This window comes from Trichogramma pretiosum, unplaced genomic scaffold (genome assembly GCF_000599845.2).
Source record: "Trichogramma pretiosum strain Unisexual culture from Peru unplaced genomic scaffold, Tpre_2.0 scaffold25, whole genome shotgun sequence".
NCBI lineage: Eukaryota > Metazoa > Arthropoda > Insecta > Hymenoptera > Trichogrammatidae > Trichogramma > Trichogramma pretiosum.
Genome location: NW_019641621.1, coordinates 803,732 through 816,412, shown reverse-complemented (window position 1 = coordinate 816,412; position 12,681 = coordinate 803,732). Strand labels below are relative to the sequence as shown.

At 40.3% G+C, this 12,681-nt stretch overlaps 2 protein-coding genes across 6 annotated transcripts; both read right to left on the bottom strand.

Moving 5' to 3' along the window:
* Window positions 1-118: 118 nt before the first annotated feature.
* LOC106654113 lies at window positions 119-3,080 on the bottom strand. 2 transcript variants are annotated; one of them, XM_014373821.2, is made up of 2 exons: window positions 2,922-3,080; window positions 119-2,454 (listed from the first exon to the last, which is right to left on the bottom strand). In XM_014373821.2, the coding sequence occupies exon 2, from the start codon at window positions 2,399-2,401 to the stop codon at window positions 1,403-1,405; it is 999 nt and encodes a 332-aa protein (XP_014229307.1). In that variant the 5' UTR covers window positions 2,402-2,454; window positions 2,922-3,080; the 3' UTR covers window positions 119-1,402. The 2 variants fall into 2 exon arrangements, with proteins under 2 accessions (XP_014229307.1, XP_014229306.1); XM_014373820.2 differs by lacking the exon at window positions 2,922-3,080 and adding an exon at window positions 2,599-2,706.
* A 1,574-nt stretch (window positions 3,081-4,654) lies between these two features.
* On the bottom strand, window positions 4,655-12,000 carry LOC106654254 (retinoblastoma-like protein 1). Of its 4 annotated transcripts, none has more exons than XM_014374044.2 (8): window positions 11,150-12,000; window positions 10,500-11,031; window positions 10,124-10,417; window positions 9,668-9,751; window positions 8,646-8,746; window positions 8,175-8,561; window positions 6,749-8,095; window positions 4,655-6,690 (listed from the first exon to the last, which is right to left on the bottom strand). In XM_014374044.2, the coding sequence occupies exons 1-8, from the start codon at window positions 11,285-11,287 to the stop codon at window positions 6,472-6,474; spliced, it is 3,102 nt and encodes a 1,033-aa protein (XP_014229530.1). In that variant the 5' UTR covers window positions 11,288-12,000; the 3' UTR covers window positions 4,655-6,471. The 4 variants fall into 4 exon arrangements, with proteins under 4 accessions (XP_014229530.1, XP_014229531.1, XP_014229533.1 ...); XM_014374045.1 differs by having other exon boundaries at window positions 4,655-6,669; window positions 11,150-11,287; XM_014374047.1 differs by lacking the exon at window positions 9,668-9,751 and having other exon boundaries at window positions 11,150-11,287.
* Window positions 12,001-12,681: the final 681 nt, after the last annotated feature.

Sequence of the window (12,681 nt, the reverse complement as noted above, 5' to 3'; positions counted from 1 at the left end):
CCCAGCAATGATTAGCATCGTCTGTCGCGCACTAATCAAAAGAGTATTGCATCGTCAAAGAAAAAGTTTCAAGGGATGGGAATAGTAAATATTTTTTAATCAAAACATCAGGTGAATATATGTTTAAATTTGTTTTATTGATATTTAGTGCTTACCGAATATAAGATATGGATAATTTTATTTACATTGATTTTTCACAAACTCACTTCCTAACGCAGTGAGAAAAGAATACGTTATTTTCTTCAGGTCGGTAAAACATTTTTAACAATATAGATAATTCTCTATCTATTGTGTATAACGGTGCAGTTGAAACAGAGCGTAATACTTGAAATATGCATACAAGAACGTCTTTGGTCATAAAAATTTTTTGCTTTTCATCGTTTAATAAAGTAAGACAATATCATTACTTTTAAAATCTACAAAACACGGAATAACATTGGAAATATCATCAATCTTATACATGTAAATACAAGTACCAAACGATCACATTATATGTAATTATTCAAAGTAACTGTCTCGATAACATGCATTGACAATGAAGTCGCGAAAGGTGTGTAGCTCCAAAATTATCATTCCTCGCGGTACTTTTGCACTGCACCTCCTCTCGCGCGCATTCTCGGCGCGTCTCAAAGCTATTACTATTTGCCACAACGACTTTTATAAAAATAACGATAATAATAGTAATGAATGAATGAATGGACGTTCATTAAAAAGATTAATCTTTTTGTTGTTATCTCGGTCACATTTGTGTACGAGATAAGGGAATTATTCATCGAAATAATTAAATCGTTTCTTCGCGACGACGACGCGCCTATCGCGCGAAGATCGCGCGCTCCAACGAACAATATGATTCAATCAAAGTGCCATTTCCTTTTCCACTTGAATCAACATTGAAAGATTATACGAGTTAAACAAGTCGACGCGTTAAAATTTAATACATAATTGTACGAAAATCCGCTAAAATTTCGACGATCAAAGTATATTACACGCGTCCCCTCGCGCGCGCACGATGACGATTATACCATCATCTACGCTCGTTAAAGCAAATCTGCAGCAGCAAAATCATCGTCGTCATCGTCATCCTCGAATCGGCAACGATAAACTACGTGCGTCGCACGTGGCGGCGATGACGCTCTTTTTTTTTACTCTCGTATTATATTAAAAATTATTAAATATTAGAATTTATTATCTACACATCGATATCTACATTTTTTTTTTGCTCGCCCGGCAGAGATACATTCACTTCACGGCCAGGAACAACAACGATTCACTCTCGGTACAATCGTACACGTAAAGACGCGAATGTATATAATATAGACAATCGTGTTAGATCGACGCGCGCGCGACTATGCGACGATGAGTCAGAGAAGAGATCGTTATTGTACAACGCCAATCGGTCGACTCAGTACTCGGGATCGTCCTTGTGCTTCCTCCTGGGATCGTCGGCGCCGGCGAACGTGTAGACGTAGACGGGCGGCTTGTCGGTGGTCCTCTGTCGACCGTTGTTGTTGTTGTTGTAGCTGGCTCGCCGATCGTTGACGGCCACTCCGTACTGTCTGTTGTTCAAAGGCACCGAGGGACCTCCAACTTCACCAGCAGCAGCAGCTTGGGAAGAATCAGCCGAACCGAACCAGTGGCTGAACAGCTGCAGCTTGCGACAGGCGCATTGCTGCTGGTCGTAATAATAGCCGGTGCTGCACTCGCGCAGGTACTCCTGGCGGCAGTCGCAGCCGCACGTGGTCACGTTCCAGCGATGACGCTCGGCCCAGTCGCCGCGCTCGCACTTGTCCTCCTCGTCGCGATTCGCGCAGTAGCACATGCAGTCCTGCTTCGAGTAGACCTGCCGGTCGTTGCAGGCCTCGGGCCCGAAGCGGCACTCGCACTTGCACTCGAGATGCTGCTCGATCGGCACCAGCTCCTTCCAGGTCTCGGAGTGATCGCTGTCCGGGTAGCGTATGCCCAGTAGCTGCACGAACAGCGTCTCGGTCTTGATGGGCCGACAGGCGAGCTTCTGGAGCCAGCAGCAGCCGCCGCAGCGCTGCACCCTGATGCAGGGCGGCGAGAACATGACGTAGGGGTCGTGATAGGTGCCGTTGACCTCGGTCGTGCTCACCGTCTGGTTCTCGGGCTTGCAGTTGGCCATGCGCGGCCTGCTGATGATGTTGCCCGCCGAGCGCTGATGAATCGAGTTGCTGTCGCCGCCGTCCTCGTAATCGGACTTGCGCGGATCTTTAATGCCCAGGTAATTCAGCATCTCCTCCTCGGTCTGGAACGAGCTGACGAGCTCGAGCTCCTTCTCGGTCTTGATGATCTCGTCGAGGCCGTTGGCCCGGCAGCCCGCGAGCATCAGCGCGTTGCACAGGACCAACGAGGCGACGATCTTCGTCAATGTCGGCGACATCCTTCTGTTTCTTCTATTATGCACTTGTTGCGATTGGTTCCTCCGTGCGTATCCTGTATATATTTAAATACTCAATACAATTTGCACATCGCGAAAAAAGCACACGGATAAAATTATTATCGATTAAACACAACGATTTCACGTATATCAAAAAAAAAACTGTACTCGTACGTTACGCGACAGCGCGTGGGACACACCTGCCGAGTGACAACTACTATATAAGCGCGACGACGACTCGCGCTCGCAGATAGCTGAGGCGCCCGGCCACGACTTTCTGGTAGCGGCGGCGGCGAGTATATACGAGTCAAGTATATGTGTGTTATAGGCAGGCAGGCACTCAAAAACCCGACGGAGAGAGAGACAGAGAGGAAAAACCAAAGAGCGAAAAAGAGAGAGAATGCAGATAATTATATTGCGGCCTGCGCCGTTTCTCTCTCTCTCCCACGATTCCTCACCTGCGAGCCTGTGTAGTGCGTGTTTCTCTCGCATATATCGCTATATATAGATATATAATACTTACCGACTCTTAATACTACCTGCGCCGAGAGAGCCGTGTAAGTGTGTGTGTGGCTATGGATATATATGTATATAATGCTCAATTACAAAAGCGTCGCTGCGCTGCTGCTCTTTTAAGCCTGACAAAACGACGCACTATGTAGCTCTCTGCGAGTTGTCGCACGATGACGTGGGCCTCCGAGGCATGCGATTCTCTTTATATATTCGTTTTTTTTTTTTTACACAAACATTATTATAAATTTTAACACATCGATTCGATCGGGGCCGCCGATACTCACGACTCGTTGGTATAGGATATATTGCTTAGATTATGCGCGCGCGCACACAAACAAATTTGTTGTTAAATTTTTCGCGTGTGGGTATCGTATATTATGCACGTAGCTCACGATCTCGCGCGCGAGCGAGCTGAGTAGGAAAAAAAAATATGTTTATGTGTGCCGATCGAGCCACTCGACACGATTTGTTGTTTGTTTATTATTGCCTTTTATTATTGCGGGTGGGAAAAAAAATTAGGCTAACGCGATCGACGATTATATACCTTTTATTTGTTCATAACAATTGCGATCATCGATTCGTAATAGGCGTAAACATCGAGAGGGAGATAATGTTTAAGGTCGAGTGTTCTTCCGATATTATATTCGGAGTCGCGCGATTCCTGTCTCGACAGGCGTTGCAATTCCTGATCGTCCGTGAATGAGCAAGAGAGAGAGATATCGGTCAGTGTCGTATCGTTAATCGAATCGTGCCTCGCGGAGCTCATGCTGCTCCTCGAGCGAGAGAGCCAAATAAGATATATAAGTAGTAAGTAAGGTGAGAGGGGACGTGCGCGCAATACAATCGATTACTTAATAAGCCATCGCACCGATGCAGGATATTGTGCAGCGAGTCGAGCGAGTCGAGATTCCGTGCAATTGACGCGCGTATAATAATACGTACGATACGTATGCCGATCTTCCATTGAGCTCGCTCATGTACTTGTAACGAATGATTGATTGCGCACGTATTGTATAGGAGAGATACGATTGATTTTAATGCAATTCTCTCGGCGGTGGCGTTGCATTATTATTTCTTTTTTTTTTTTTTCCTCTTAATAAAAGCCGATTTTCAGGAAAGAACGAACAGTAGCGAGGTGTGTATTACTGGAACATTCTCATAATAATATCGTTATGCATACATTGTGTACACAAACGTTCGCTTTGTGATTTTCTCGAACACTTTCAAAGTATGCAATTTTTTTTTCCTTGTCACGAAGGAGCGCGATTTTCAATTTTTCGATGTATGCGTACGCGTCGTCGCGCAATCGTGCGACACGACGATCGAATCGACTATTATCGCACGTTTTTCAATAAAAATAGAAGGAATTAATATGTACGAGTTTTAAAAAGTATATCGGTGTGCTCGCTGGCGCACGTTCTGAGAATTTCCGATGCGTCAAACACCGACTACGACGACGACGACGACTTGGGAATCTCTGAAACCGCATAGATAAGGAGATAGATGGAACCTTCGGGTGTACATAAATCGAGAAATAAATAACTGCGTTGTTTATAAGCTGTTTATAATTTATAATATAATTTTAGTTTTTTTTTCCATGGTATTTTCAACCACTTTTATCAATATTTACAAGCAAAAAATGTATCCATTAGTATGTGTTTTTTGATAAAAATGTCAGGCAATCTCTGCTGCTGCTGCTCGGCTGTGCACAAAATTACAAAATATAACATTTACTTATCACGTGCACACACACACAGGAAAATATATGACTATACAATATGATTTTTTTTTTTTAATATGTTTATAATTGTATCCTGGACCTGCTTATTGAATATAAATATATATAAACCTATATATATATATTTTTTTATCATGTACGTCGATACAAAGAAATGTGTCACTTTTGTTTGTCCTAGCAAAAAAGTTCACTTTTATCATATCATTTGAGCAAGAAACGAATTATAATCATTTACGAAAATCACTTATATTCAAAACAAAGTCCAAGATTTCTTGATTTTTAATATAATATAATATATATATTCAATTTAATATATATGACGACTCTGAGACTTAATTGAATGTGTGTTGTAACAATTATGAGCTTAATTTAATTTCTTATTCACTAAGAGTAATTAGGATAGAATGCTTAGCAAATTCTAAGTATAGACTATGATATTAGTGAGAATTGAAATTATGTAGAAACATAATATAAATTAATTAAATAACGATCTCACGGATCTTGTGCCATTCTCACTAAATAACTTAAAAAAATTGATTCGGGGGGCTACACACTACCATGAGAATGAACTTGAGATTTCACAGTCACTTTGGCACAATCTATCCAATCATTTAATAATTTAGAAATCACAATTGCTAAAATTAATATAATTTTTTGTAGGCCCAGTTAAAGTTTGCAAAAAGTACTTCATCACAAGTAATATAACCCAAACTCATTTTTACAAAATTAATTAGTATTTGTATCTGTGATGAAAGTAATTGATTTTTTCAAAAGAATCGTTAGATCACATTTTTACATACACACAGGTAATTTGTTATGTCAGGAAAAGCTCAATATGCAAAATTCAATTTTTGAAAATGCAGTCTCATTTTAAATTGAACTTTTTGATTTTAGGTAGTACACCACCTTCAAATTTTGTAAGTACAATTTTTGTCGTGCTATCGTAAATACGGACTCGTACGATGATTCATTTTTCTTATTAGATATAAAATGTAACATAAAATTCTGTGAGGAGCATAATTAAGTGTAAAAATCTTGATTTGCATAAAAATTTGAAGGTGAGCCACCATAATAAAATGGTTCAGCAAGAATTACAAATACAAAGTTGAAAAGTAGTGCTGATTGTAAAAAAAATTTAAAAGTTTCGTTGATCTAATGCAAGTTCCTAAAGTAATAAATTGTGAATTTTTGGTTCATTGATAAGACTTGCGCATGATTAAGACAAAAAATATTTTTCAAATCATCCCATGTCTCAAATGAAAGTTTGACCTACTACTATGTGTCAAAAACCAAAAGAAAATAACAAGGAAGCGATGAAAGGCATAAACCTCATCAGATTATCGTGTAATTAAAAGTATACGACAAACGTGACGGTGAATTGATTTCAAAGCGTGAAAATATACAAATTAAGAAAATATCCAATTCAAAGTTCATTTCTAATATCACGTCCAATTCCAAATCATACTTATTGACTATCCACGAAACAATTGATTAATGCATACGCCAATGCGAGCCTTAATAGCTAAAAAATTTTCCTCTCTGTACTTTTCAAATACTTAAAAAGAAAATTTTGTAAATAATGTTATTTGATAAATCACATTTTGAAAAACTTCCCAACGATAATAAAAATGCCGTATTTTTCGGCAGAGATCACTCTTTTGTCTATCGAGTCTGACAAGCTGTACTACTCATTCATTTTTTGGTTTTGTACAGTAGTAGATTCATTCGATTTTTTACTTCATCAATCGAAAAAGTCAATTTTAACATTCAATTTCATCATTCAAATTACCAATTAGTTATGAACTAATAAATATCTTACACATTAATGATTTTGAGTGCGTCGTTCTCCCATTATATTCTCTAGCTTTCTTGCAACAAATGTAGCAGAAGGTGCAGATTTTTTGGAATTTGGCTCACCATCTGCTATCAAATTCGTTTCGGCATCATCAGTTAATAAGCGTTTACCGATGTACTTTCGAGCGTCAGCCTGGGTTACCATTTTGTTGATGGTTTCCAAGTCCTTGAAAGGTAATTTAAAATTCTACATGAATAAATAAAATATTTGTGAGAACAATTTTAATAATTAAAAAAATACCAACTTTTGCAGGACTCCTGTTGAAACAATAGTTCAGCGTAGGTGCTGGAGAAGCTGGAAGTTCTTTAGGGTCAAGAACACGGGTAATGATGCAGTCAGTCACTCGACGCACTGGAGAACTTTGCGGAATTGGACGATTTTGTCGTGGCAATGGACTCAACGTGAGATTGGCAATGTTAGGGTCTGCCAAACCCAAGCGTTTAACGTAGTCTTTTACTTCCGGTACAAAGACTGCATTGTAGAATTTAATAAGATCACCACGTTCTTCTGAATTATAAATTCTGGATGTAGCAGCCATCTCTGAAGGCGTCGGTGGTCCACTATTTTCTTGGTGTTTATTATTAAGAGTTTCATCAGAAGTGCTTGAACTGTTCCGACTAACGCGCGTAATCAAAACTGATCTGTAGATATGTGATTCAGCTTGTGGTTGCAGCCTATAACATCTCATGATCTCAGTGAATGTATTTTTATCAATTTTACACAATTTGCAAATCACATAAACGGCAGACATTAAGATTTGATCCAAATGTCGGTCTTTCATGAGCTCAGTGCGCTCTTTGATCGTATGTTCGAATATCGTCCATATTTTGCGTTTGACATCGACATCGGTGATTTCAAGTGCATTGCACAATGTTTGCATTCGAGCATTTGTGAGATTGTAGAATTTTCTGAAAAATAGAGCCAACGAGCCAGTGCGCCTTGGTTTCGTTTGGTCTCGATTTAAAACAGGTGTACTTGTAACCGGCCCATTCCTCTGAGGTTCAGAATTAGCAACTCTAGCAAGAGGACCACTACCTTTCAATAAACTTTGATTCGCCGTTTTTTCGGAAAACAAACGCTTCTTTACTAAAGCACTTGGGTAGGTTGGGGATTGGAATCTATCCGAAGCAGATGAAATGGGACTCTGTGTTACATCGTTGGGAGCACCCCTATCCAAAGCGATTCTTCGAAGCACAGGTTGCCCAGGAGTGTTTGGATCTATTAAATCAAAAGTCCCTGGTAAAGCAACTTCTTCATAAGATGGCAATCCAATGAAATCATCATCTTTAGAAGTTCCTTTTTCTTTTGATTTCAAAGCATCTATCGCAGCCCACAAAGGACTCGGTGTTTTCCAGGCTAGGGATTCCAAAATCATTTCCTCAATGCGATTCAAATGCTTTACCATGTCACGAGTGAGTTGGTCAACAGCTTTGACAATGACTTCAATTACTTTGTAAAATAAATATGCTTCAAGATTAAGTGCTTTAAGAATCCAAGGGAATGTCTTGTCTCTGTTCTGATACGAGTGAATCACAATTTCACAGCAGCAAGCAAACAGACATTGAAGGAATATCTCATTCTTTAGTAAATTCTATGGAAAGTAAGAAAATTAATTAATAATTTACAATTCAAGTTTTTTTAAATATTATTATGATAAAAATGATACTTACAGAAACATCAGAAGTTTGCTTTTTCGACATTTCATCATTTAATACTAATTCAAGAACTTTATAGAACAAAATTTGTGCTGATTGTAGACGTTTTTTACCAAAATCTGAACAAGTGTTCTCAGCTTGTTCAGGCAACTTGGAAGAATAAGCTTCGCAGAACATATTTCCAAATTCTTCAACTTTAGCCTTTACGAAAATCTCAATATCAGGAGAACTATTCTTAAAAATTTCTTGCAAAGATTCTGAAGGCAAAGGATTACAACCAACTAACAAAGATTGTAAGCGAACAACACTTTGGGTTGGATTGGGTAAGGCAGTGTTGGCTACATCTTTCGTTTTTAAATACTTTCTCCCTGTCAAAGGAGTTGGCGGTGCCCAAGTCTGGAGCTGTGAAAGCAAAAAAAATTACATGAGTCTTAAATTTTTGATTTTTTCAAATTAAAAAAATTCCAAAGGAAATAATATTCTTACAGAGTTGAGTTGTTCCTTCTTTGATTGGAACTGCTCCTGGAAATCGGACATGTTCATCATTTTGGCTGGGGTTGAGCCTATATTACTGTTGGAGTCCGGACCTGAAACGACGAAAACGTCAATAATTCCATCGTGTCGAACACCGTATCAGTCATATTCCGATGTGTTTCGTATGTATTTCGAAATAAAATATAATTTTCGTTCATTTTCGTTCGAATGATTCGGGGTCTGATTTTGAGGAAGCTCCGTCAGCTGTATATGGAGTCGCCGATCGTGTATATAAGGGCTTTGTGTATAATAGGGAAACACCCGCCGCATATGCGCTTGCTTCGATCGCAAAGTGTTGATATTTCAGTGCAGTATTGGGGGTTTGCGCGGGACTATATAAACGGAGCAGCTTCCGAGTTTCACGCGGCGTACAGTGTACAGCGCGGTACTTAACGTTTCGTATATTTATTTTAACTTTCACGAATGCGCGGCATCTTCCGTAATGCCATTAACAATTTCACGCTGTATATACGCGATACGGAGAGAAAAAAAAGAGGGAGTTGAAACGATGACGCAGGGGTGAGGAGACGCCGGTCCCTTTAAAAACGCGGAGTCGAGTTTTATACGAGAGAGAATTTTTAAATGTCTCAGCTGTTATAAGCGTGCGAACGTGACCGAAAGAGAGAGAGAGAGAAAAAGCGATCCTATGAACGATGATCACAATGGTATAACGAGTTTTGGTGGGGGAGGAGGGGTTGTCTGTAGGTACGAGAAAAAGGCAGCTGCTGCGCGCGTGTAACGAATTTTTTTCGTGAGTAATAAATTCAATAAGGGAATTAAAACATTGTTTGAACGGCGTTTCTTTAAATGAAATTTTTTTAAAGGATTTGTGTAATTTGGACTAAATATGAACCATGCATGAATTTAAGTTTGTTCAATTCGACATTAAAAAATATTTAACTTATATCTATAATGATTTATTACTAAAAAAGACAATATTTTTAAAAATGAACTATTTTTAAGCAAGGACCCACCTTTTAGTAATGCACACCAAGCTACATCTCCATGAAATATTTCTTTTTGTGAATTACCTTCTATTCTTGCTCTTCTCCACTCAGCTAAATGTCAAAATAATATTGCAGGTACGGTTATAAGCAAAACAAGAGGTTGTGCGTTGGTTGAAAATGTACAAAGCCAGCAGGGTACACATAAACAAAAAAAAAAACAAAAAAAAATCATGTAGTTGAGTGTAAAAAAACAAAGGAATGTTAGTCATAGTTCTAGGTTACTCATTTGTTCTTTAAGAAACATTTTTACAAAATTGGTTATTGGTTTGTTACTAGTTGAGGCAAAGTTATCAAGTAATTCTGTATAAAATAACCAAAAAATAACCAATAAATTGTATTCTACTATGAGTTAACTAAACTGATACAAAAGTGGACTTCTTATGAAGAGTAGAAGTAGTAGTGTTGAATAGAAAAATAACTTACCAAGAAATATTCTTTCATCCAGATCACCGACACTGAGAATGTGCTGTTCATAGATTCTATTAACAGATTTGTTATTTCCATCAAAATTCAATGCATCCAATAATCCGGTGAAATCGGTCTGATTTCCTCTTAGAACTTTTGAATTAAAAAGTTCATTCATTTGAATTTTAAAATAATATGTCTTTATAAGCTTTGCTTCAGTGGAAAATTGTTGGTTATCACATAACAGGTCAATAATGCAATTGGCACTTTCTGGTAGTGTAAAATCTGGTGCATTAAACTTTTCAGGCAATCCTAGTATACAAATTAATTTTAATAGCTATAAATATTTGAATCATAAAAATAAAGGTTCATAGGACAAAAATTTAGTACAAACCTTCAAATTCAGAGTTTAATAAGTCTCTTCTGTTGGCCATCAATGCGTTCATATACAACAGATCACAGCAAACCAATAATAGATGATAAGAATTGACCAAATCATCAGATATTATAGCTAGTTTACTTTTAATACAAATGAAAAGTGACCATCCAAATTCGAATAAGCGCGAAGGTGTACAAGGTAGAGTCCTGTGTCTTCTAGATCTGACTGGTTTACCTAATTCCTCAGAAGGATCTTTAAAAATATTTTTAAATATTGGCTGATACTTCTGGAAAATCACAGATGATACAGAAAAGTTCTTCTGTAAAGAATCAATTCTTGCTCCAAAATCTTGAGGCATGTGGCACATATCGGCCCACGCTTTGCTCTTAGTAAAGAACTCGGTAAGAGGAAGATTACACAGTCTTAGTAATCTTGTTAAGGACACACAATTGCCCTGTATATTGGAGCCAGCCTTTCCAACAGTTGGAGTACTAGCTTTCCTACAAGCTACATATAAGGCACACCCAATCCAGTGCAGCTGGTCACCCTGATAAACATAATAAACAAACCAGCTTGATCACTCCCAATTCATTTGTGTAATAATAACAAAGCAGCACACTTGCAAAACAATGTAAAAAACAACAACAACAACAACAACAACTCACCCCAAGAGTATAGTGCTGCCTGATATTTTCATACGACTCCCAAGCCTCCTTGGCAGCAGAAGCATCCATGTTGAGCTTCTCGCAGAGATCCTGATGCTTGGTGAAGGTAGAGTCCTCATTATCGTCGGGCTTGCCCATCTTGATGGCTTTATTTCAACTACGAACGCTGCAGCGTCGCCGTCGTCGTCGTCGTCTCTTTAATAACTGTACAATACAGACGATTCACGAGAGCACTCGTTCTTGCAATATCAATCACCGCACTCTGTCTCTTCTCAATATAACGCAAAACAACAACAACAAAAAATACAATAACACACTCGTAGTAAAAAAATCGACACCGGTGGCCTCTCGGTCGCTGCTGCTGCTGCTGCTCCCGGTAACAAGCATCAATTCGCTCGTTCGACTTGTAGTACCTGCTCACTCGCGCGAAGGAGGTGCCGCGATTCGAACGCGGGGCGGCCCTCGAGAGATTTTTTTTTTTAACGAAAAAAAGGAAAAAAATAATAATGATTGCGAGACACGATGATCGCGCGTCGCGAGATGCGTGCGTTCTACCCCCTTATTTCGAGCTGAGGTTCTCGTATTCGTCGTATATACGAGCCCCGTATGATACAACCAACGCGCGCCTCCACGATGCTTCGCTATATATCGCTTGTACTTGTACTGCTACTACTACTACTATTACTACTATTTCGGGGGCACAGTGCGTGTGTGTGTGTATTGTGCCTCTAAGCGCCGAACCCGTACTCGGCAAGCGTACAAGTCGGACTGAGAAAACCTACGCACACCGACACACAACAGACGACGAAAACGGCGCGGTGGCGGTGACGGCAGCGGCGGCATTACCTTCCATATACACATACACAAGCGCATGCACAGTGCCGCTGTCGGAGTCGTGTACGTGTGCGCATGTGTGGCGTGCGTGTGACTCCAAAGAGAAAAAAGGAGCGCGCGCGCGCGCTCGCGTCAGTCGTCGCCGCGCTGCGCTATTTACTCCGGTTTTTAGGCGGGAAAACTATACAGGCGAGAGACGTACGTGGCCATCTTACGGCGGCGGCGGCGTCGCGCGCCCCTGATCGCGGCGACATCTGCCACTGTGCACGGCGGTGGACCGGCTCAACCAGAGTCGCGGAGGTCTCGATGCAACTTGTGGAATCGGCCGCTCAGCCCGATGGACGCACTGGTGCGGGTGCGTTGCATGTCGGAGTGTGCTTCGCGCCGAGCTTTGGCGCGCTTTCGGCCGCCTCCGATTATATCTGCGCGCGGTATGGCCAATTCGCGCCCCGCGAATACACGGCCTCGCTCACCTGAGAGTCGCATATAGGTACATAAATCGGAGCAGTTTTCCGGTCGCGCGCTCGATGACGCTACGTTTTGCGCGATTCCATGGGTTTTTTTATCATCTATTCCTTGAAAAAGCGTCCATGGCATCGCGTGGCTCGCCGCAGGCCAAAAAACCCGCGTAGTCGGCGCGCTACACAAAGGAATTAGAAACCACGCCGCGGGAGTATTAGGCGGGCGCGCGTTTGGCG

What these genes read in the sequence shown, in the direction of transcription:
- LOC106654113 (XM_014373821.2), bottom strand. Translation starts at nt 2,401, where the DNA reads ATGTCGCCGACATTGACGAAGATCGTCGCCTCGTTGGTCCTGTGCAAC.
- LOC106654254 (XM_014374044.2), bottom strand. Translation starts at nt 11,287, where the DNA reads ATGGGCAAGCCCGACGATAATGAGGACTCTACCTTCACCAAGCATCAG. An exon ending in AGAAGGAACAACTCAACTCT is followed by an intron (nt 8,562 to 8,645) that starts GTAAGAATATTA and finishes TTGCTTTCACAG; the next exon opens with CTCCAGACTTGGGCACCGCC. An exon ending in TCAACAGGAGTCCTGCAAAA is followed by an intron (nt 6,691 to 6,748) that starts GTTGGTATTTTT and finishes TTATTCATGTAG; the next exon opens with AATTTTAAATTACCTTTCAA.